The 26,619-nt window shown below is 35.2% G+C and overlaps 1 protein-coding gene across 4 annotated transcripts in view; it reads right to left on the bottom strand.

The window, feature by feature from the left end:
- AKAP9 (A-kinase anchoring protein 9) overlaps positions 1 to 26,619 on the bottom strand; it is a 117,713-nt gene that overhangs the window by 74,615 nt on the left and 16,479 nt on the right. The window contains exons 2-6 of one of the 4 annotated variants that reach the window (XM_075705718.1): positions 20,090 to 20,344; positions 11,777 to 11,821; positions 4,162 to 4,215; positions 3,578 to 3,748; positions 916 to 1,071 (exon numbers count right to left, since the gene is read on the bottom strand). In XM_075705718.1, the coding sequence (XP_075561833.1) occupies positions 916 to 1,071; positions 3,578 to 3,748; positions 4,162 to 4,215; positions 11,777 to 11,821; positions 20,090 to 20,344 (681 nt within the window). The remainder of the gene's footprint in view (positions 1 to 915; positions 1,072 to 3,577; positions 3,749 to 4,161; positions 4,216 to 11,776; positions 11,822 to 20,089; positions 20,345 to 26,619) is intronic. The other 3 variants (XM_075705715.1, XM_075705719.1, XM_075705717.1) reach the window with 3 other exon arrangements.

Here is a 26,619-nt window from a genome sequence, read left to right as displayed (position 1 = left end):
AATAAAACCTAAAATATATCAAGTTTTTCAGAAACAGCTTGCACTATAGAAAGAGTGATCTTTACTTTCTTCTTACACATCACAAGCCCAAAGACTACTGCAAAATTTTGTTAAGTTCTTTTAGGAGGAACTGAAATATCCTTATTCTTTCGGGATGGCTAACCAATAAAAAAATATTTAATATTATTGTTTTATGGTGAGCTAGCACAGGACAGCAGTGTCTCAGAAACGTTTCTAACTAGTAAAATGAACTAGTTTGTAGATACTGTCCCCAAAATCAGGTTTTTATTATTAAAAACTTGGCTTCAGAATATAATCCACCTGAAGCTCAAGAAAGCTATATAAAATACTTAAACAGCACAAGATACTACAATATTCAACTGCAACTCTGTAAACTGTAGGCACACAGATTAACAGAGTGTCCATGGCACCTCAATCACCAGTGCTTTTTAGAACAAATATTTCTCTGAAACTTAACTTCGTTATTTAAATTACCTTCTTGTAACACCACAAGAGACAGGTTTTACCCAAAAATATAGGAAGGACACTGAAGTAGATGGATGGCTGTTTTGATTTCAAAAGGAACAGACTGGATTTCAGCCCAAAGCTCTGAGAACTAATTACACAAGTGTTTTTCCCTAAGATAACTGCCATCATCCAGTATTTATCAGAAGCTATCACCACATACTAGGAAACAGACTAATCTTTATTATTTTATAGTGATTTAGTACAATAAACCAGGTACTATAACGATAACTGTAGGACCGGTAAAGTGATTGCTGATCTATACTAAGAGACCAATTCTTCAAAAATGCAAAAACATTCTGTGCTTCTGCAGGAAGTAGTCATTTATGGACCCTCCGAAGTGACACCAATTTTCAAACCCAAATAAATATTGATAGCACTGTCACTTACATGCTGAAACTGAATTTGCAGTTTTTGACTTTGTTCAGTAAGCTCTAAGAACTCCCTCATAGTTTCATCCTTTTCTTTCCGTGCCTGCTGTAGGTTAGTAGTGAGCTGAGTGATAATGTCATCTCTTTTTTTGATAGCAGCTTCAAATTCTTGCAGCTACAAAAGATAAAATTTAAACTATTAGTGCACATCAAAGTCACAGACAAAAAAAATACTAGTTTATTCTAGTTAAGTAGGAATACTTCATCCCTAACCTCTCCATGTGTCACACAGACCACCACGCATTTGTTTTCATAAACTCTATTTGTAAATACTTCACAAACAGATTTTTTTCCCTCATTCAACAATATATGACCTCTCCATAAAACACATTTATCAAAGAACAAAATCTGAACCTTTAAGAAGGTTAATTAGTTAAATATATAAATTGTTTTTAAACAATAAAGCATGGCCACATAAAGAAACCGTCATAAAGGAAGCCAGAGTATCTACTTACAGTGTTTCAGCAATTTTGTATAACTACTCATGTCCACACACTTTTCCCACAATAAATGCAAGTTATATCATCTCTCATTGAAAGCGCAATAAATTGCATTCATTGTACTAAAAGCATATAATAGATACCATGCAGTATCCTACATTGTGAACGCAGAGAAATTATTCATAACTACATGAGAAAATCAGCTCATGCTGCAGAACTGATATAGTGTATTTAATAGATGAATCTTTTGTAATTTGTAATATTGAAGAAATGATAAAAGTACAGAAAAAAAATTCTTTGCAATTTTTTTTTTTTTTTTTGGTAGGATTACACTCAGGCAGCCAGAAATTCTACAGTATTAATTGGGACTATTTTCATGTGTAATTATATAAATAGATATGTTACTCATTTTAAAGCCACTTTGTCAGTTTGAACTCATTCAAGGTTAGTGGAAGCTTCATCTCTATGTATTGCAAATTTCCTAAACCGTCGGTCACCTTCTGTAACTGTTTTGTTTACAGTGCTCCCCAAAAGAAGCTCTTCCACGTTATATGCTGAGTCTTGAAGTAAAATTATAATGCTTCCAGATAAAGCTTACTGATTTAAAGGATAGGAACATTATTCAGTGGGACATAAAAACCAGGAGTCCCTTAAACAAGCCAAACTATGCAAAGAATTTGAGGAAATCCTTTCAAAGTTCTTTTTAGAACACTTCAGTGAACTCCTACTTTAAAAGCATGGATGTAGTGGAAATACTACATGTTTGTTATAATAGAGAAAATTAGGAACAGATCAGACACTTAAATGCATCATCTCTTTCTTTTTGCATCTGTTCAATGAAATTGAGTAACTAAATGTATCTGTTCCAATCCACACATTGTTATATGATAATTTTCAACTTCTTTTATTCAATCTTTAACAGGCTGAACTAAAAGCATGCAACATATCTTCTGCACTCTCCTTTTACAATTCTTTTGTTTCTTCTGAAAAATAAACCATATGCATTTCTCAACTGAGATACTATGCACTGTACCACTATCATACAAAAATATGCTGCAACTATTAAAATATTATTGTACCACAGCCTGCTTTAGTGTATTTTTAATGCATTTTCAAAATAGTAGTCATAGCCATTTAAAAAATGCAAACATTTTAACTTTCACCTTTTTCAGGAAAAACTAACAGGAGTCACAATTGTGAGAAACTAAAATTATGCTTATGTTCTTTATTATGCTATGACTATTATGTTTAGCACAACAAATACAAGACACAGTAATTAGAAGCTAAGTTTGACTTAAAATGCAACACCAGAGATTCACCAACAGACAAAGGAATGATAAAACACCTCCTCCAGGGCAACCACTTAAAGATCACTCTCATATGGTGGAAAACATGACATCCATTTACAAATGAAAGCAGAAAAAAAAAAATTTTGCAATAATAATGAAGGTGAAAATGACTGAGTATTAGGACAATTTTTGTATTCTATAGTACTTTACAAAAAATAGAAAAACACAAAGGTGTGACCTGAATCCAACTTAAAAGAGAGAGATAAGTAAGACATGAAGCACGACAAAGCACTCACTTCAGTGCATTGCACAACTTAAACTGGAAGAGTAAGTATTTAATATTCTTTAAAACCTAACTTTAAATTTGAATGGTATTTCTGAAGAAACACTTCCCTGTAATCCCAAGCTATTAGATGTTTATTAAAACATTCTGTCACAGTTGCCTTGTATTTCAGACTGTGAAGTCTGACATACAAATACCTCTTTGGTTCAAGGATCGACTCAGTTATATCATCCCTTAGGAAGTAAAACCTGAGCTTTTTGATCTTGGAGGTACAGGAAGCTATTAAAGAAATGCAGTCTTTGCACAACTAGAGAAGAATCAGGGCTTTTCTTGAAGAAAATCATCTTTCCACTCCTGATTTGAAGAAAGTCACTGTGAAGAAGACTGGAATTTTAGTCATAAAATACAGAGAAAAAGGACACACAATGGAAATGCCATTCAAAGAAATATAGGGCATGGTATGTGATTGAAAGAAATTACGTGTAATTCTGTACCACACACTGACTGCATTCTGAAGAGCTGCCATTAAGTGTGAACCCTTTCAGGTGATGCTCTGCATTTTTGCATGTAACCGAGTAGCAAGTAGAAAGCAACATAAGGTAATTATACCTGTTGCAATCCTTCTGTACCATATGCTGCCCTCATTTCTTCTAGCTCTCTGTTTAGCTCTTCGATCTCTTGCTGTTTCCCAGCCAATTCATTCTCCATCACCTCTAGCTGCGTGTGAGAGTGCTGCATTCCATGCTCAGAACAAATCTCTCCAACTCCAAATTCTTCTTCCTAAATCAATCCAAGTTCCTTAACAAGCCATTTTTTTATGCTTTATCACAGTAAGTAAACTCAAATATCAAATTCTGTATCAAATGCCACCTTAGTACATTAACATACAATACAGCACTGAAGATCTTATTGCCATGGTAACCCCCTTTGTTAGTATAATTCACACCTCAAAAGCACTGACATAAAGCGTTTCTACAAGTACTGCTTTATAATCTTAGCCTTAACAGAAGTAGTAAATTGCTTTGCATTTCAAGTTTAATGATACACTGTATTAATATATAACAAACAATGCAGATGCAGAGCACAGCATGCAAAATAAAGTATTAGTCAGCAACATAGTTTTTGTCCAAAACAAATTGTTGAGGTTTTTATTATTCACCATTAGTATCATGATTCAATTTGCAATACCATACCCTGATTAAGTCTGCAGGTATAGCTGTTCTTGTCACAAAACTGCAACCATTTACCTGTATAAAGACAATTCTAAATACATTATTATTTGAAATAAAGCTTGATTTCTATTTTCCATTCATTTGAATCTTATGTGATGATTCCTGCAGACCCACGGGAATTTTTGTGCCACAAAAATTTATTTCATTTAAAATACAAAATAGCTTTACATACAGTAAATTGTATCAAAGTAAGCATAGGTAAACCACCCAAAACTGCAAAAATAAATCCTCCTGTCTGAAAGCAAAAACCATATTATGAATTTAAGCACCTAGAGAAAACAAAGGAATCCAGATTTAAAGGCCAATGCAAAGATTTATACTTTAAATAATTCAAATGCAGTACTATTGCATTTTAAATTATATGTTTAATATTTCTATATATTACTAAACATAGTTATACCTTCTAAAAGATATTTATACACCCCAAGATTTACTATTTCTGAAAGTCACCAATCTCTCAATAGTGCATGAAAGGCAGTATCATAGTCCTCAATTTGAAGGAATTTCTTAAGATTGAAAAAGAGCAGAAATTATATATTTAACATAAGACATTTGGAAAAAAATCCTCTTTCACTCACCTAACACTGCAACCCCTTTCAGCTTCTACGAGAATTTTGGTTCTACAGACTGCGCAAACCAATAATGACGAATCTCCAAAAGGCAAGCACAAGCCAAACTAGCAGTTATAGGTTATTAAAAAAAAAAAAAATCCAAATGAAAAGAATATGCTGTGTACTTGTGGGTAACCGTAACAGACAGGCATGCTTTTAAAACAGCAGACCAATGTTTTAAAATGAGAAAGCAAAAACAGCTGTATTTCCCCTCAGAGCTGTTTATTACATCAGAGCCTGTAACAAAAATAATGGTACTAGAGACAGAAAGGCATCATAGCATTTCAGACCCAAAAACTATGTTTACATCAAAAATAAGAATCTATACTGCTCAGACATCTGTCATAGTCTAGATCAGAGCTTATTTACAAAGGACTATCAGCCTGAGGAAATCAATAAGTTACCCAACATGGAAGTACACTGTTATAAATGGGATCAATATAGTCATTGAGTTTGTATGAAGAGAATGAATATACCTGCGGTAGACAAGAATCTGCAGAGCTGACACAGTGCCCTTTCAATTCCTGACTTCCTCAGTAAAAAGGAAGACACCACGGAGAGATTACTACCTTATTTTAGAAAGAATAAAGAAAAACTGCAGCAAACAGCAGTCCAGGCAACTCACAGAGGCACTGCACATCGTTTGTGTATTGCCAGATGTTCACTCTACATTCAGACATACAAGTGTCTACAGAGCGCCTGGCACCAGTGTCTTTATTCGGATTTTGGCGCATGTCCCAGATTAATAACACTAGTAGTTTGATAAAAACTCTATTATGAAATACTACTTTTCCTTTTTTAAACTCACATTTTATTTAGGCTTAATTGATAAAGATGTTGTGTATGAGTCCTGTAATCTACCACAGCGGACACGCTTCTCCTCATGTGAATCATTTCTGTGTGCAACAATCAAAGACTCTTAGATGCTTTGTAACAAGAGCTACTAGGAAAGACATAAAAGACTTATCTCATTAGATGTTCCAGACTCCTTAACAGCTGAAATTTCTACAAAAGACCTTTTATTTATAAAATGGATTTTGCTATACACATTCAAAACAACTGTCTGGAACTTCGGAAATCCCGCCTCATTTCACAGGAGTCTAGCTCTTAAGACATCACAGAAGTGAACCACAACATGGTAGTCCATGCTGTTTCTCACCTGATACCTTCTCCTTTCAAATGCCTTATGTTGTCTGGTAAAGTGCAAGTTGAAACAGGACAAGACAACAAACTGCACTGTAATCTATGGAAAAAGCAGCCAGCCCACCGCAGCAGGGTGCTGTGCTGACGGGAGCCTCGCAAGCAGCCTGGCAACTTCTGCCATGACAGAAATTCTGCTGTGTCAGAGCAGACAGGCAGTTAGCTTCAAAATATCTTAACTGAAAATGAATTTTTCACTCATCTGCAATATATGAAGGCTGTAGTCTGGGTACCAGCTTCAGTGTTTAACAGATATCTACACAAGGCCTACTGGACTTCTGTGTTTTGTCTCATGACCCCAGTGGTTTACCCGTATAGAGATCTTCTGCAAGCCCATAAATACTATTGCTGTAGACTCTTATAATTTCTTCTTTTAAAGCTTTGCAGTTCACCTTTAATGCTGAAATGTGCTTATGCCTTAATACCTTATGTGCTTAGTTACATACCCCAGCAAACAATTAAAACATTTAAAGAAACAATCAAACCGCAGAGCATTTTAAGATAATGGAAGCAAGGAATAACAAGAGATATGGATATAACTGCATAAACAAATAACCACAAAGTAAGAAAAAGTTAAATTTTACAACACATTAGCTACCCAGGAGCAACTGTTTTGGTGAAGAAGAGAGATGAAAAAAGTGAAGGTTATGGAAGTCACTCAAAGGACTTTCTGTCTGATTTTCCTTCCTTGCTTTTGTTTTCAAAATAATTCACAGAAATGGTATTTACTAATCTAAAGTAAAATATAATTTGTAGTCTACTGGCTAAAAATAAAGGTCTCATTTATATCGCATCAGTAAATACATATGTTTAAGACAAATTAAAGGAATCTTCTTCCAGAGAAACAAGGAAAACCAACTTCCACCACTGAATTAAAGCAGCGATTCATGATAATTGCCACCAGAGGTCAGGATTAAATTTATGAAATCACTGTACCCCTTTCAATGTTCCTTAGACCTTGGAAGACTTGAAATTCTACCTCAGAAAGAGCAGTAATAATATATAATGTGTAACTACTTATTATATTAATGCCAGTACTACAGAGGTTTCCCTTTATGAACAGCAAATGTATGCTCAGCATAAACCAATACATACTGTTCAATCACTGAAAAATGTAGAAAATATATTATTTTCATGCATTAAGGTAACCTATTACAGACTGGCAAGCAGACTTCTGATTAAAAAAGTGCTTTGATTTGGTAGTAGAAAAATACAGAAGTATGTGGAATGGATTAACAATTTTACCTCATGTTTTCATTTTTTCCCTCCTTTTCTTTTACATTTTGGACATCCGATTCCTTCACAAAAATTAATACTTAGACCTCTAACACTGCTTGTCAATGTTCTTAGCCTCTCCTCAATATTCTAGCTATGTCACAACTGACTATATGAAACTTAGCTAAAATTAGCAATTAGGGCAACTTGGGAAAATTAATTTCAGTTGTTTTTTTTTAATACTTCATAAACAAAAAACATTTTCAGTTTGCAATAAAAATGATTACAGTCTTGTAATATAACTAAGGTTGATACTTCTGAAGGATAACAATTGATGGCTTTTTAAAATATCATGGCTTAACATATTTTTCTATATATTAATAGCATACAACAGTAGATTTCTTTACATAGTGGTTAAGGTTGAGGTATAGAATTTCATTTACATTTCAAAAAAAAAAAAAAAAACCCCAAAACCCAACTTTGTAGACTTCACATGAACCATCTTTTCAGAAGTACACTTTGCCACTTGGGAAGAGAGTCAATAAGAGGAAAAAAAAAAAAATCAGGTGGAACAGTCTTTCAGTTATACTGTAAAATTGAGGCATACAGAAAATATATGGGGGCAACTTTACCTTACACAGTTATAAAAAACCAAAAAATTCTAACTGTTGGAAGAAGCCTAATTTCCCTTAGCTCTGAGTTTAGACCATAACTGTAAATAGCTAGTCACCATTATCATTTAATTTAAGACTATGCAGGTAGGTCGCATTCTTGCTCAAACTGAATAATCTGTTACAAAAGGCTACAAACTAGTGATGTGAAGGATTTAAGTGTCTTCAGTTTGGCTACTACCTTTGATAGTGTAGGCATTTAGAGAGGTGGCAGAACAAAACTGAACAAGAGACTGTATTTGCAATAAAATTCCTTCATGCCAAGTATTCTTATATAAACTTTCACTGGTTCCTTCAACTTTGCTTAGACAACTGTATTGGCTTATAATTGTGTGTCTGATAAGTCTCCTAAAGAGGGAAATACTTATCACTGAATTTTATCCAATTCCTCAAGAGAAGGGGCTGAAGAACTAAAACCATCTGACTTATTTCATCAACTACAACAAAACAAATTATTTATGACCTATTTCACTTTGAAGCATGGCAGCTTCAATTTCAACATAATTTCTGACAAAAACCACTAAAAAGAATACAGATGTTCTAAACAATGAGGGAAAAGACGGATCAAGAGGTCTATGTCTCTACAAATGTGTGGTTTCTTAGCATTTCAAAAAGCAGATCATGTATCTGGAAAAAAGGTGAGCTCAAGATTTCATACAATTTCATAATATGCTGTTACAGACAAAATTTAACTTATTCTCATCTTGTTCAACTGAAAAGGCTTCAGATTGCTTTATTTACAGGGTGGCCATGAATGTAAGTAGAGCTTTTAATAACAAAAGTAACATTACAGCTGACATGAAACATATTGAAAATTCAGTTCCTAAAATATATGCATTCCTAAACACGTTGCTTCCTCATTGCAGATATCAACCAATTGTAATGAACTGGAATTAAAAAGAGCTTATTAAGATAGCAATTCTCACCACTTGAGTTTGTTCTTCACCAGAACCAGTATCATGTTACTACTATTGACAAGTTTTGTTTTGTCTACTTATGTCTTAGAAAATAACTCTCATGGAGGTAAAAAGTCTTTTTGCAGGAATGAGAATAAGTGCCTAGAAATGCACCTGTGATTGCATTTTTGAGGAAATCTGCAATTTTTTAAAAGGCACGTTCAGAAGGCAGTCTGGCTATAATTCTATTGTCTTTAGTATCTGAAAAACTGCCCCCTAATATACTCTGTAGGCACCTACAGAAATCTTTGAAGAATGAAGCAAGGTAAAGTTAAGTGTTTAGATGTGAAAATTCATTTTAAAATGAGAACGTTGAATTCAACTGATACTAAGAACAAAACACTAAAAAGCAGAACATATCCACAATTATCATGAGGCATTAAGCCAGATCTTTTCTGTATTCTGTCTTCTTGTGCAAAGATGTGTTTTCCTGAGCTTTTGCAGTCTGTCTCCAACGCTGCTTCCTACAACCCTCAGAAGTGATCAAGATTTCTTAGTTGTATTTCATTATCTATATAATACGTCTCACTTGTAAAAATACATGAACGTCAATGCCTTTGTCAACTGTTTTTGAGGGTTCAGTCTTCACATACTGCATATTCCATTTAATAGTAATCACATACCATGGTGATGCATATTCTAAAAAGGTGCAGTAAGGTCATAGCAGTTGTTCAAACGTGCATTTGCTACTCTCTCAATGGCAAACTGTGTACACATGCTGCCCTATCGTCTTACCATACATAAAGCTAACTCAGATTCTTTTTGTTCTTTCCTATGTTAATTCCTTGGACAAAATAAACCACATTTTATCCATGAAAAATACTAAATCTTTAAACTAACTTTTTTTCCCCAGGTAGAGTTTGTTTCAAGCCCTTGCACCTATTACTCCATAAAAATCTTTTTTCTTTCTTTCATTCACAGCACTCCCCAGCAGCTAGACTGGAATCTTCAATTCCGAAAGTGCCAGTCTCAGATTTCTTTTTTTTTTTTAAATTTGCATCATAAAAAACATGCCATAAGAACAATCACAATTGACCAGACCAAGGGTCCATATGGTTCAGTATTCTGTATTTGAAAGTAGCCAATAACGAATGTGAGTGAACATTTCCCCTGTACTCCCCATGTGCCTTCTCCCAACACACCAGAAGAAAGCGAGGGTGCTTATAAACAAGGGCAGGAGGAAAAAGTAGGAGAGAAAGAGTCACACTGGGGAAGAGAGGGACAGGAAAAGAATTTAACTAAAAAGGCTGAGACCAAATCTATGGAGGAAACTGTAACTGGGATTTGATGAGAGAGGTTAGAAAGATAAACTACTGCTTTCATCTAGGACAAGTTGAGCTGAACATTAGGAGGACCCCAACATAAGAAGAGGGAATAAAGGAGAAAAGGTTTTCAAGGGAAAGGAAGAAAAAAAAATATTAAAAGAAGAAAGAAGGAAAAAGAATGCTTGGATAAAGTTAGGCTGGGAAAGAAACTGGGCTTCGTAATGACTGAGGAAGGAAAAGAAGAATAGAAACAGGCTGAAAGGCCTGTAAGACTAAGCTAAGAAACCAAGCAATGGGAAAAATGGGATGGGCAAGGGAAGGTGAAAAGATTGACAGGAGCTATTACAGAGAAGGGAAGAATTTACCAAAAACTAGGGGATAGAAAAGAGACACAGAGCTGGTCAAGAGAATACGCTGGGAGAAGGTGCAAGTGAAGACAGAGCATTTAAGTTGGGAAAGAAAAACCATCCCAGTTTTCAGGGCATGTCTAGACTGCCCACTGTGGCAATGATTTTACTTTTGCACCATGCAGTATGACAGGTCAGGGACACATTGTCTGGCGTGTATGTTCCATCAGGCATCACAATAAGCAGCTATAATACTAGTATGAAACAAGTAATTCTAAGGCGTAGTCACCTTCTCTTACAAAAAGCTAAATCAAGAGAGGAACAAACTATTCTACACCAAATTTACTTCAGCAACAGAGACTCGTTTGATTACTTCATCCCCTCTTACTTGTTGCCAAGCTTAAGATTCTGGGGTGTGTTTTGCAGAAGCATTTAGCACAGAGACCTGCAAAACAAAACCCAGATTGTCCCTACAGGAAGTGACTGTTTGAGACATGAAAAATTAATTTTTTAAACTAGAAACAATATTTACTGTACTCAGATATTCCATGGCTATTTCTTACAAGCATGCTCGTGACCCACATTTAGGCATGAGGTAGTTTACTCCTTACAAACATAACAAACTGTTTTATTTGGCAAGACCCAAGTTCCATATATGCTGCTACCCTTCGACTTGACAGAGATGAGGAAGTAGATGCCAATGTGTGGTAGGTTGACCCCGGCCAGCAACTAAGCCCCCCACATAGTAACTCGCTCACTCCCCCACCAGCGGGATGGAGGACAGAATCAGAAGGGCAAAAGCAAGAAAAATCCATGGGTTGAGATAAAGACAGCTTAATAAGTGAAAGAAAACAAAATCCCCAAACAACAAGCGATGCGGAGGCAATCACTCACCACCTCCCACCAGCAGACTGATGCCTAGCGAGTCACTGAGCAACAGCTGCTTTGGAACTCATTAAAACGTAATCAACTTGTTAAATAGTTTCCCACAGAAAATTAGTAGCAATTATGCACAGCCACAACTCCAATGGCAACACGAAGCATTAATACAACCGTAACAATGACATTGTTACAACAGTTCATATAGCTTCCGCATTATTGATTACAATAGACACCCCATTACGCAGTTGACATAATGCTCACTTTAATGGTACATTAATCATACCAGTAACGACATGCAACAGCTTTGTCTATAATATCACGTCTGCTCTTTCTTTCCTTCTCTTTTTGCAAAACAATGCACAGCATTGCAGTAAACATGTGAAAGAAGAAGATGAAAGAAAAGTTAGGAAAAGGTTACTTCAGTCTTACCTCAGAACTGTAATCTTCTACTGTGGTGGAAATTTCACTTTCCGGCTAAAATAAAATATTAAAATATTTACAATTATGGCACTCTAAAAATATCAAACAAGACATTTTCCATCTGTTTCTAAGCATGTAGACAGTATTGGAAAATATTAAGGTACACATTAATTTGATTAGAATATATATATAGTGAAGGCCACCTTCACTTCCTTGAAATCCCAGCTTTAAAAAAGAAAAAGTTGCTTTGTTCTTCAACTATGATCACAGAAACATAACTACATGACAAAGTCTTCTAATGAAAATATAACCTACAGGTACAAAATAATATTTTGGATATGTAACTTATAATTTATTTTTTTTTAAAGAAATAAGGAGTACCAAGAAAAGGACTTTTCTCCGATAGATCAATTTTACCTAATTAGGAACTTTGCTGGCTTAAAAACATAACCATATATAGAATGTAATTTTCATACATACAAGTCTCTTGATGTTGACTAGAATTTTAAAACAAACACTCACATTCTCCTTCAGCTTCCATGGAAACCAAGGAAAGGTAAAAGCGATCAGGAAGAACAAGGACAAAGACTCAAATCTTGTGATCTAATGAATTAGAGTAATTAAAGGAACAAAGCCTTAACAAACTGAGCATAAGCATGCCATGGAAGATGCTTGAATTAAATACCTTGATGAACTACATACAATGTATCAGGTTTGAGAATCAAGATGTTAGTAGGAAAATATGCAAAATATTCAAATTATCTACATAAGGTGCACTATTGGGGAGTATGTACATATCCTTTTGAACTCAAAAAGTGTAATTTTGAGTTAAAACTACTTCAGCAAAATGAAGTGTAAATAATAGGACTTTTTCAAAATTCACTTAACACATTAACCAGCCTCACATTAAATCAGTCTCCATTTTACACTGAATTCTGTCAGGCTTATTTTCAAAGGAACATAGTCAGTTTTGCATCAGTAGACATCAGTAAAATTTGGAACTATCAACTGTGTTTTGTGTTGTATTTTTTTAAAATGAAATCTGCCACTCAGACCTACTGGAGCTCTACAGTTTTTAGAATCCTAACATATTGATTTGACATATTTTGAGTCCAATGTGAATGGCCACAATGTAATTAGCCTAAAAAAAGGGTATTATTTCATGTACAGAGTGCACAAAACTAACTTAAAATATGAATGTGGAAGCTAAATTTCATATAGTGTATATGATTTTAAAAATTAAAAAGGTTCACCTTAAAAATAAGCCACAAACTGAAACAAAATCATGTTTTAAAACTATAGGGTTACAAAAGTGTTTCTGCTGTGGAATACACAATTAGTACTTAACAATATTTAACTTTTTATACAAATATTTTGATTGTATTATATATATTTATATGTATATTGGTGTATATATATGCATTTATATATGCATACACACAGACACACACAAATTTTACATATTGTTTGCAGTCTATGTCCTTGGTCTGGGACATAGTACTCTGGAAGGAATAAAATCAGGGAAACCCACGTTGTTATTTATTTTCATAATACAGATAACAAACATATGGCCATATCATCCTACAATTTTTCATGGCTTGCTCCAATTCAGAAGACTTCATAAAGAAAGATTGAGACAAATGAAAGATTAGAATTATTCCTGTAGAAGCTCAGAAATATTCCTATAAATTTACATATTTAATTAGATCTAATGACTCTTGAAGTTCTTCATATAGTGCATGAAATACAGGCACTTCTCCAATATGCAAAAAACAAGGACAAGTAGTCCGACTTCTTATAGAGTTTTTCCTTGTATGCTTTTGAATTATATAAACAGCCTTTTGTTTATAAGAAAGATGATAAATGAATGTTTAGATCCTGGGATAAGCTCACACCTAGTAGATAATCATAGTAAAAGGCAAAGAACTTCTAGACTGAAGCTTAGGCTAGAGTGAGAAACTACGAATTCTCAAATAAAGGTGATTACTGAAAATAATTCTCCAATTTTTTATGGTAATTTGGCCAGATATGAGATTTTTTAAAAAATTAATATATCACTGGTCCTTTCTGAATACCAATCTAAAGTTAAAAAACCTGAAATAATAAAAAAAAAAATACCGAACACTATATAATGCTCCATCAGTTTAGGTGTGCAATATCCATTAGCAGCATAAATAATCTTTCTAAAATATCTCCTTTAGTCTTGCATCTAGATATTTTTTTGGCTGTTAAGACCAAGTATTTTTGTCAAGGGATTTATTGAAGATAAGTACAGAAAGCTGGCCAAATGAACTCAAGTTAAATGGATCTGTCTTCTGTACTAAGGGGTTCATCCAAACCATGCTAAAAATCAGTTAAAAAAAGTTAAATCCTACGACCTCACACATTAGACTCCAACGCTGTAAGACTTAATGTTATTCTTTTGGTGTCAAAATCAACAACATTACAAGTAGTCAACATTTTATGGGTACTCATCTTGCCCTCCAAGCAGCTATGTTCTGTTCCTCAGACCTGACCAATCTTAGTTCAAAATCCAGTTCTTCCATTATTAAGGTATCCATTCTGTATGCTTCAATTCTTCTTTGGTCAACAGAAGTAATTAGGTTTTACACAGCTCATCTAACTGAACCACAGGGGTCCAGTTTAAAAGAAAATACTTCAAAAAATTCATATATACACACACTATTAGCAACACATCTTTTGACAGGATAATGCCAATGAAGCTATTCATCGGTTCTCTCAATACTTTATGGAATGTGAAATAGGTTTCTGTTACGCTCTGACTTCAGGCTGTTAGTTTGCACATATTCTACAACCTATGTCCTGCAGCATTTTCTTGCTACAAACAGCTATTCTCTTCTGGCAAGATGTTTGAATTCTTTATTTAATATTTTCTTCACTGACAATGTGGTTGATAGTTAAAATAAACTGAACAGACATCTCAAAGACTCTTTACAGGCAACTATCTCCATCAACTCTGCAGGTAGTACCTTTAATGATAACACTTAAGTATTCAGAAAATTAAACCCACTTTCATCTGTATACACTCTTCAGAGGAAATACTGCAAGATACAAAAAAGGGAGTAATCAGCCTGTGGAACACAGGAGGTCCATTTCAGAGTAAGTTGTTTCTGTATGCAGTTAAGCATTGCTCAGAAGTCACGTTCTTTGGCGCTGGACTCCCAACATTATCACAGGATTCACAAAATAACTTATATATGAAATTGGCCACGAGAACTGAGAAGTGATTTTTATGTTTCTTTAGAAAACTTTCATAGGTGACAATAAAACATTTTGCAAGAATGGACATCCAGTACTAAACTACTCCAGTTGCAATGGATGAGAGTATTAAAGGGTGAGAACCAAGACTGAGTATTCACGGAGTAGAATTCTACCTGAAGTAAATTACTGACTTTTTATGACCTCAGTGTAAACTGTTACAAAAATGTAAGTACAAAATTTTGGATTCATTCTTGAACATGTATTAGCCAGCAGTAGCAGCGAAAACAAGTTTATTTTAGCTTGGCCAGTTTCACATGGGGCACTAGTGGTCCATAGATGATCACAACCTGATTAAGTCTAAGTAAGAAGACTGCGACTAGGGAAGGAGGCAAAGAGAATGTAAACCAAAAATCCCAGTCATGAAACCCTCTCTTTAGGTCATCCTGAACTTTATGGGTCTTTAATATTCATAAAACATTCTGAATATGAAATGCTATTCTTAAATATTGCCTCATTGTGCCTTTCTTTGTTCCTAATGCAAAAACTATTCAATTCAAAGGAATGTATTCCCTGGTAATTTATAACCTAAACCAATTGACTACAATCAGATTTAAATAGAGTACATCTCAGTGGAGATAAACCACTGCCAAATCTGAATATAATCTGCAGCGAGGTATCCCACGCCTCAGTGTGTAAATTTCCTCTATCAGAAGACATCATCAACAGAGAGGTAACCTAACCTAATTAGGTTTGTATTCTTTGGTAATATGGCCTTATAAATATTTAATCTAAAATTAAATACTCTGTAAATCTGCAAAGATCGTTCTTCAATATAGGTAATTTCCATGTCAGTAAATCTATTATATATCAGTATTTGCAGAGAGAAAGGAAGGCATCATACCAGAGGTTGTCTTATGCATCAAAGAAAATTGGCAAGATATCCCGGCAATCTTTTGGCCAGATGGTGAATGGAAAGATGAGTGGCTTCAGTCAGAACCATATGCTGCTGAGAATCTATTATTTTCTCTAATGGCACTGACTTTACTATTGAACAGACCATTTCCAAACATTTGTTTATCTTCATTCTGCAATTTCAAAACATTTTTCAAGGGATGCTAGATTATCTGAAGTGACTAGGCTAATTTTTACTACATTTTATTTATCCATCCTTTTTTTCAAATCCATCTTATTGTACATCCCAGAATATCTCTTCTCTAGTCAAAGCCTTTGGTTGCTCTTTGTTTCCATGCTTCTATCATAGGAATGCCTTACCCACATTTACCACCTACACCTTTTCTCACTGGGGTGTCCTCTCTGTTTCTCCATACTGCTTATGTTTCCATATTTCTGTCACTTTTCTTCCTTAGTTCTTCTCAAGAATCCTACCCAGTGTCTCCTTACTCTATTTCTGTTCCTTGCCTGTCAAGTCTCAGGCACTAACAACTGGAGTAAGTTACAGAAATGAAACAATGAACGTGGAGCTATAAACTTTATCGCCTACTTAAGTAAACAGTTAAGATATTCTAAAACTATTACCAAACAGATTTGTCCTGTGGAAAACAAAAGACGAGTTACTAATCCAACCTTAGTCAATTAGCAGGTATTCTTCATCACAGAACTTTGAACTTTTCTTTTCTAAGCAGCTTTGTATAATACCTTTTACTATCCAGGTGACTCAAGGACAATTTTACAGTGCCACAGGTTAATTTCTTTTGCTTTCCTGGCATTAGTATATTATTGCAAAGCAGTCTGCTCCAATGCACTGTTTCAAGACTTCTCAGAGAATGTGATCTCAGCAATTATTTACCCTGAAAGTGCTTTTTTCTTTCTTCCATTTTTACTTGCAGAAAGTCACATAAAGAAGCAATCCTAAAACCAAGAGTTTCATTGATCCAATTTATTTCCTGGGCTGTGTTTTCTAGATTATTTTTACTTCTATATGGAAAAGGACACTGCAGATGTCAAGACCAAAAGATATCGGGGTGCAACTGAATAAAGACAAAAACCAAAGGCAACTAGAAACTCAACATATTATTCTCTTTGTGAGACCAAGACAAAAAGCATTTAACATGAAACAAGTTAAGACCCAGAAACTTTAACCAAGAAATACCAACTGGCATTTCTCTAATAAATCTTGTAAATAAACTTCCTGTGACAGAGGATGGAAAACCTTATAGAAATTACAAATAAGTTCAGACAGAAGGTAAAATGGAATGGATAAGGAGAGTACAAATCAATGATAGTTCTTCCAGAGTTCTTCCAGCTAGTGTCTGTAACTTGAGGGATTACAGGGGGGTGGAGGAAGACAGAGAAAAAAAAGGGAAGGAGATGACTGCAAAAAATAACTTTGAACTCTCTAAACAGAATTCTGCCCTGTCTGAAAAGGAGCTCCTCTAACTTCAGATGGGGAATAAGCGCCCAAAGGAGTACCTCTATTTCACTTTCTATTATTCATACTGAGTAAGAGAACTCTTTGTTATTTGTATTTGGACATGCTAATTCCACTGGGACTAAAAAAATCATACTAGAAAAACTGCAGGGAGATAAACTTCTATCCACAAAACTACCACAAAAGAGCCCAGTCAGGATTTTTAGATAGATAGGCAGTATAGTCAAATGTTTTATTTTGTGGTACAGAAAGAACAATTCTAAATATGAATTCCAGTAAAAGATGAAATAAGCAAATGGAATCAAAATTTAGCTAGAAAATGATCCTGCGTAATGCCTCCAGTAATCTTGCCTTACTTTCCTGACACAGCAGCCTATAAAGGTTTAATGCTGGGTGAAAAAGCAAACAGCTCAAAGAAGCTGTCTGTAATTCTCCATTGCAGAGATTAGCCTGAAACTGCCTATTACATTGGCTGCCATTTCAACTAAACAAGCTCTAATCCAATTACTGTATAACACAGGCTCTCTGTCCAAATCATTGGACTTATAAGACTAAAACAGTAAGTTATGAGATTGATTGAAACTATTTCAGAATTTTTCCTCTTCTATTAATACTGCACAGATAGAGACTTCAGCAATCATCTTCCAACTCCAAAATACCAATTACTTATTTAACATGAATAAGCAGGCCACAAACAACATGTAACAAAGAAAAATGCTCTCCCAATTGGGAGCAGCTTTTTTTTTGGTGGAAGTGAATACTGTTTTAGAATTCACTAAGACATGAGTAATTCAGGACGGTCAAATTACAAATAAACACTAATCACCATGCTTCCCCTTGTAAAGCTACATTAAAAAAAACTCCCAGCAAACCAAAAAAAACCTCTATGTATCTCTATATTTATTTATTTATACATAAGTTGCTTTGGGAATAAGGCAGACCTCAGAAAAATCATACCCAATCTTAAGAATATGTGTGCAATCTTTACCAACTGCAGTGTAGATATTTTTTCCATTTTTAAAATCATCTGTCTTGTACTGTTAGCATTCAGGGGCCAACACAGGCTACTAGGACCAACCTGATCTAATTAGACCTGCTTTGAGCACAGGATTGGACTAGATGACCTTGGAGGTCCCTTCCAACCTAAATTATTCTATGGTTCTGTACTTTACCCTGTTTTTCCACTTGCAGTAGAGGTATTTATCCTGACTGAGAGCAAGTACATCAGCAGAGTCCATCTGTAACATGCAATCATGATGTACATTAAAATATACTTGGTTAAGAAAGTTTCTTCATACAGTTATCCTATTTATGCAGACTATAATATTGCTAAAACAACAGTTTAAGTGATTCCCTCTAAACAGCTCTCTGCCCTAGCAGTCCCCTCTATTTAGCTGTAGATAACCCACTGAATTTCATGAAGTACACCTTTCTCTTTTCCTAGAGGGCAAATAAGTCTCATCTTCACCTATGAAAACAGTCATTCTGGTACTAAACAGTCTTTAAAAAATTTATTACCTCCTCCAGGAAAAGCTATGAATTGAACAGGCAGTTTTACTGAGTTACTACAAACAGTTCTGAAGCCCTAATAATGCGCCTTCCAAGTATGAAAAGCTACATATTACAGACATGTATCTATAAAGTTCAAAATATCTAGTGTACTGATATACTGTAGGCTTAAAATTGTAAAACAAATGGATCAATTACTTTACAAGTTTTTATTCGCATGTACGATTTAGTCTGTCTGCCCCTCTACCAGGATAACCTTTTTTTTTTTTTTTAAAAACACAAATGCAAGAAATTTTAGAAAAGTGTCATTTCTCTATTACTTCTCAGCTGCTGGAAATGAGATAATGGAGCCAAAATAGTTACAAATGGTCCATCCCTGCACAGGACTGACAAGCCAAAATGCAGACCATTCATCTGTACTACACCTCTCAGAAAACACGGCATTCACATGCACAGAGCTGGGAATCTGTGTTGAGCTGCTTGTTCAGAATGCCACTCATCCTTTTAGAGGCACTGCTTTCATGAATGGAATAAGCTATTCTGTAAATAACACCAGCAACTCTTGTCCCTCATATCTGGAACAATATATTACGTTATGTGAATTCATGTCCACTGAGAATTGAACTGGACCGCCAGTGTGTATCACACGGGGCATATTACAACCTTCCTGGATCATGTACTTTCAAGCCACCAGCAATCAGGATTCTATTTAATTAAGCAGTAAAAGTAGAGTATCTGTTTATCAGTCTCTTAAGCCATTCAGTTCCAACTAGTGTTTTTGAAATTCATTCCTCCTCCTCATTAACCAGAAAGATTCAAATTACGCTATGGATACAAGAAAGACGTTTAGTTTTGCATTTTGCTGTTGCCATAGCTGCAGTGATCAAAAATCCACTGCAATTTGTAAACTTTTAATAAAACAAAATGCATAAAATGAAGCAATAAAACAAAACCAATTTTTGCCCATTTAGGGAATACAGCAGTACCAACAAACTTTCCATAATCTACAGTACACTGACTACCACAGAAAACATGGTGCCAGCAGGCAGGTAGAAAGTGCCTTCTCTGAACAAATCAAGGACAGACAGAGGAGGCAAGGAAGTAATATCCAAAATCTCATGTAATTCCTTTGTTCCCACTCAAAATTAATGGACTATTTTGACCCCGTCAAAGTAAGTGGTTACAGCCTGAGACAAACTTACCTCAATGGTGTAAGTCTGGTTGTGTTTGATAATTTCTCCACTATGCAAAGTCCTGATAATAGCAAAGTCAGCAGTAGCAGCTGCTCCTCTTCGGCTGCTGCACGTGGATGTTTCATCACCTCGAGATTGATCAGTATCAATCCCATCTTGTATTGATTCTTCATCTTTGATGTTTGCTGTTTTCTTCTTCTTTTTCTGCTTCTTTGATCCATTCTGACCATCAGTTTGTGCCTTCCGCTGCCTAAATTGGGCAAGCTGTATAGAAGACAAAATCTCGTTAAAGATACAAGTTTTCCTCTTTATTACTAATGACATCCTCTATACAGGCTTACCAGCTGTTCTACATAAAGCTTCAAACCAATCACTACTGAAAACAAGTTGGAAGTTAATGCTGCATATCTGAGACACATTCAGATTACTCTTCCATTTACACAGCTTGCTTTAAGAAAAATCTTAAACATAAAACAAAAATTTATTAATGAATTCCCTTTCAGCTTCATACTAGCAAGTTACCGTTCCACAGATTGATACCTAGAAATCAAAACATTCAAAGAAAAACGTACAAATGTCATTATAAAGGACAAATGCAATAAGATAACCTCTGATCTCATTTTTCAATTTTATAGTAATAAATACCTCAAAATCAATTTACAGAAATTACTTTTAATTTTTATACCAGAAACAGATAAAAGCAAACCAAGTATCATATAAAGTTTTATAAAAAGTTTATGTTAGAACTCAAAAAGCAGGTCCAGTTACTGAAAACATCATAAAGAAACAGCAAAACACATAATGAGGGAATAGTCAAAAAACAAACAGTGAGCAAATTACAAGATACACTACCTTGTAGCAAAACATGCTGATGAACAAAAAGTCACAGGTGAGCCAGGCACACAGTTGAAAAACCAATTAGTATGTAAGCTATTCAAATACTGTAAGACACTGCCTTTTGAAGAGCTTATCACTTTTAATCACTTTATAGTGGTTTACACAAGAAAATCCATTTAAAATATTTTTTTCTTAACAAGAACAGAATTTCTGTTCAAATAAGAAAAACAAGCACAGCAGGTTTTACCAATTAAAATTCAAAAATAAACAGATCCTACCAATAAAATCTGGAAACAAAAATCATTATTTTCCAATTGAAGACTCCAATGTTAATTAAGTGCTACAATATGTTCTATAAACGCAGCTCCAATGTAAATATAAAGTATGGAAATAAAGACCCTAAAGCTTTAAATATTTTTTACATCAACTAATACCCAAATATCATGTATTTTTTATAAATCTGCTGCAATTCTAAGAAAAAGCTATAGAAAAGATAGCAAGTTTCCTCATGATATTCACCAGTCGAGAAAGCCAGGCTTCCATCCAACCTCTTCAGCAACACCCAAATCAAGCAGGACACACGGATCCCCTTTCCCAGTCACCGTTTGGTTACAGTGCGAGCTGTCACTTGAAGTGCTCTCTAGTTCTCATCTGGCCCCAAGATAGCTGAGAAGCCCCAATCTAAGTAAATGCATCACTGACAGATCAGTTCTGACTTCTGGCTAGTTTATGCTTATGCCCCTTTATTTGTATTTCTTCATGGGTTTCTTCAGCCTCCTCTCCGTTCTTAGGACGACTGACAGCTTGGCATATGGCTCCTGCTCTGTTTAGAGGAGGAGGACCCAAAGATTTGCTGAGCCAAATATGCTCATCTACATATTTAATACTTACTTCATCCCTACTACATCTCTAATTAGTTCAACTTCATGATTTTTGTTCCATTTTATAAACAGGCAATTTCCATTTTTATAAACAGGCAACTTTCATTATGTCACCAAAAATATTAAAGCTTATGAAATATTATTAAATATTATTAAATTATGAATATTATGAAATATTATGAAATATTATTTAAAATATTAAAGCTTATTAACTCCACAAATTCTGAACAGGAAAAGAAAAGACAGTCTCCTCCTGACTTCAAAGTTTAAGGCTGGGGGGGTGAAGGGGTGGGGAAGCATAGCTTTAGCTTCTCAGAAATGGGAAGGGTGAAGGCTCCAGTTGTCTCCTTACAACATTACTACATTCTCCCAAAACTGTACATTTACCTCAACAAAACAGTTTCAAATTTATCCAAAAGACAAGCAGAATTTGTCCAAATGCCACAATGACATAAAGCAGAGAGACTGACTTCAAGTGTAACTACTGAGAGATTTTGATTTTTTCCTTTTTATTTTTAAATAATGAAAGACATGGAGTGCCACTGGTCAAAAACTCTTTTCCCCAACTTGATTGAAACCTTCTGTAATGGCAAGTTAAGTTGGCTTTTTTAAAGCAGCTTTACAGTCCTTATTTGTCTACAAAATTAGACATGTAGCTCAAGGACAAGTGAATTACTCTGTTTCTCTCCTAAAGTATTTTGCATATTTTAGCTAAGGCATCTGGGTATGCCAGATTTCTCTCCTTTCAGAATTAAGTTGTTGACTTTCACTTCTTCAGAATTAACAGATTAAACTCTATCATGGCAGTTACAAGCAGACCTTGCTTTTTTTCTGTTTAAACATTGACGAAGATGGACACATATGAAAGCTAAATACATGTGCAAATTAAACTGTTATATTTTTGCATTACACAAGTTCTCAACTGACAATTTCTGTATGAGCATCCAGTATTTTGGAAATAACTACACTATTAGTGATGGATGCATGCACAAATAGCACTTTTTACGCCACACATTCATGTATACACAAAACTGTCCAGCTACTAGCGCAACATTGCTTCAAATTCACATTTTTAATCAAATTTTTAAAAACTAGAAACGAGAGAAGCAGTATAACAAAAAGCTACTGCTGAACACTCTGTGATGCTCCCATCAAGACAGGGGAGTCTTAGATACCAAATTCCTTCAGAAAATGAGACTCAGGAACTAGAGTCGAGGATCTATCTACATTTCAATGACAAGCAGGAAGAAGTCCACCAGCAGTCATGGGAAATAAATTTTGTAGAATTAAAACTTTATTTAAAACAGAAAAATACTTCCAGATTTTGTATTTCTAGAAAAATAGTTTTTCCAGTGTGAACAAAATGTGAAACAAACACAAGCTGATACAACTATACATTCTTTTACCCTGTCTTCCAGGCACATCAGCTTGATAATGCCAAAACTAAGTCCGTGGAGAACCTGACACTGCTTCTGTCAGTTCTGAATCTGCAGTTTTGAAACAATTCAATGTCAAGTATCTATCGAGTCACAAAAGTTGTAAGCAAGAGCAAAAGACGTAAACACGGGAGTTACTCAAGGAGGAGGAAGAATCCAAAAGCAGAAGCTGAAGGACACTCAGAACAGGCTCTCTGCATTGATCCGCCTCCAAGGGGTGACAGAGGAGTACCTTACCCTGGGAAGGCATCAGGAACATAGTCAGCCATGATGCGACTTTACCATTAGCACATCTGAAAACTGATCCAGAGCAAGTCTTCTTTCACTATCTGCCAGCACACTGCCTCCAGCTTTCCCCATCATGCTGGTAAGACCTTGGATCCTCCAAGCAGTACTGAATCCTGTTAAAAATTCCATCAGTGTTTTCCAGTACTGAGCTACAGCTCATTTTGCTCCTTATCCTTGACTCTCAGCTTTTGCATCTAAAATAACTAACAACTTGCAATTTCCAGCTCATAGGTTTTTCAAGTCCTGCTTCTACGCAAAAAAGCAATCCTCTTGGAAACAGACATGTCCACTTTATAGCAATTTAAAAAATTATATTATGGACTCCATGTTTATTGTCTGAATTATTTCTATCAAATATCCAGTGTACCATCAAATTCTTACTTGTTACAAATAAACCGAAGTTTTAAGCTAAACTCTGAGAATGAAACTATGTTTCTTTCCTTTTAATGCATAACAACCTGCAACAAAATTGTCCAGGAAGAATTACATGTTTATTTTCAGATTTCCAGAAGTGCCATTTACAACAGCTGCTCAGCTTTCCATTAGTTTGAAAAATGGGAAGCAACTGGATGTTAGCACTAAATTCTGTGGGTGCACAAAACCTGTTGCCTCTTATAAACAGAAAAACACTTACTGAAAGTCACAAGACTACAATAGAGCAGCATGCACATAAGAAATGGGTATACTTTTCAAAATAATTTCCCACAGTAGAATAACAATTGAATAGAACAACTTAGATATTTAGAGGATATATTTATTTATCTAGTTCTAATTATAACGTCTTTCTACTTATGAATCCCAAACCAACATACCAGCACCAATCCCACATCACAGACTGCAGCAAAATTAGACACCTGGTACAGCATTACCTTAGCTTTTAAATGCTGATATCCTCTAACTGGCAGGAGTTCAGCAAAGAGGAGGAAAATCAACTGCTATTAGGAACTAAATAGTCTTGAGACAGAAGGGAACTAACTTGCAGAGTGGTGAGCATTACTTGTGTGAACCATGTCAATTATGATAGTTAATGCACTGCTATAATTACAACAGCAGCATTATTTATTTATTCAGCTATCTTCAGCACATTCTGTCCCTTGGCAATTGTGCCAGTAATCTAGATTACTGGGATACGCTGTCCATTGATTGATTTCAAATATGGTCTGACAGAACTATTTCTAGAGTAGAAGGGCATGTTAAAATAAAATTTGGCTCCAACATAATGCAAAACTTAATCTCCTCTTAAGCATTTAAAAAATATATAAAATATCGAACAAAAGCCGCAACATTTAATCACTACCCATATATCAGCACAAGAAAATACTAAAAAAAATCCATGAAAACCAAAAAAGTTACATTTATAAAGCATCAATAGCTATATTTTTATATATGAACAGTCCTGTGATAGAAAGGCTCAGACTTTTCCAATTATAATGCTCCTAATCCTGATTACTGAATGATAGTAAGGTATAATTTCTGAATGATTACTGAGAGTGAAAGTGAAACCAAAATATTTAGACTAAAACAGACTGATAACTTGTCTTAAAAGGTGAAGGACTAATTTAAGATTCACCTGCCCTAGTAAGCACTTGCCTTGACCACAGGTAAGCAATTATTGCTACAAAGGCTTTCAGTGACACACAAAGGACAAAAAGCAGGGCCCTGTGTGATTCAGCCAACGTGAATTTGAAATTTTGGCATCGTTCAGAAGCTGTTGATCTGCTGTGGTTTAAGTCTCAGGTTATCTATTCCACCTTCCCCTGGATAACTGAAAAAATACCTGCTGTCATCTACCTCACCTGTGACCTGGTTTTATGATTCCGATATACAGTAACATGTTCCACGGTAGTAGATAAGAGGCCCTCAAAAGGGATAAGGAAGAGAGTGTGGGAGGCAGCAACACTGAGATTTAGGCAGTAAAGCCTCACCTAGGCTGTTTAAAACTCATTTATTGTTAGGCCACCAGGTTTTGTAAAAGCTTGACTGTCTGCCCCCTAAAGAGGTGTTGAACAGGCTAACTGGTAAGTCTATTAGAGAAGAAAGTGGCACTTTGTCACTTTTTGTCATATTCTCAAAAGATCTAAGCACTGAGGGTTGTGTTGCCAAAGCACTAACTCCTGAAGCGTAGGCAAATCTACAGTGCTGCCTGCGTCTTCTAGGTTCCTGATGCCTATACTAAGAAAAGAATAACTGAGAGCGAGATGCATGGAAAATTACCTAATACAGAGGATAAACAGACATCTTTCTAGTGAAGTCTATTGATTCTATTCTATTCTGCTAATCAACAAACAGGAGAGTATCACAACTCTTTCCAAATCCTGAGATAAAAACCTACAGAAAGAAGGTAACTGAGCAAGCAACCTGCAAATATGTTCAACATATTATGTCACATAGCTGAAAATCCAAACTGTAAGTAAAGAATTAATGTTCTTTGCAAATTTCAATCTGCTTATCTGTTGAAGCAAATGGCGATTTAGTTTATTTGTTCCATTCAACAGATGCTGAATTTACTAAATGGGAAACATTAGGCTGAATGAACAAGAAAATAATCACCCAGGAATGAGGTATTTCCTCATGAGTATCTACTCATTCGTATGTTGCACTCGTAGTCAGATTTTCCCAAATAACATGAGCAAGACCTTAGAATCTCTCCCCTTACGGAGACTTAAGTGGCTCACGAGTATTAGAGGATGCCAATAAGGCTACGAAAATTTCCAAAGAAGAAATGCTATAGTCTCTACCTAAATACAAGCCTGAGAGTCTTTCAGCCTCGGAGACAGCCATTCCTTTGCAGTACTCCAAAGAAAACCAATGGGATCACCACAATTTACATTTATAGCTGACGTACCATGAAGGACAACACAGGATATTGGGCAATTCTTTTTAGCAGTCTGTATCAAGTCAGAGTACTGTTGTCAGTGATAATAACCAAGGGCACTGAACTTGAATGAACCTCTCCAGATGGCACTGTGAGCTGGAAAGCCTCAGAATTAGTGTGGTTCTGATCTGGTCTGCTCTTCCATGTCCCAAGAATTTAAATAGGAACAGACCTAGGAACAGCTAAGTTCATTACAGCTGGGTTATTTTCTGGAGAAGGAAT

This window comes from Pelecanus crispus, chromosome 2, assembly GCF_030463565.1.
Source record: "Pelecanus crispus isolate bPelCri1 chromosome 2, bPelCri1.pri, whole genome shotgun sequence".
NCBI classification, from domain to species: Eukaryota; Metazoa; Chordata; class Aves; order Pelecaniformes; family Pelecanidae; genus Pelecanus; species Pelecanus crispus.
Note: the sequence above shows the minus strand (reverse complement) of the source record. Positions and strands in the feature narration are given on the sequence as shown.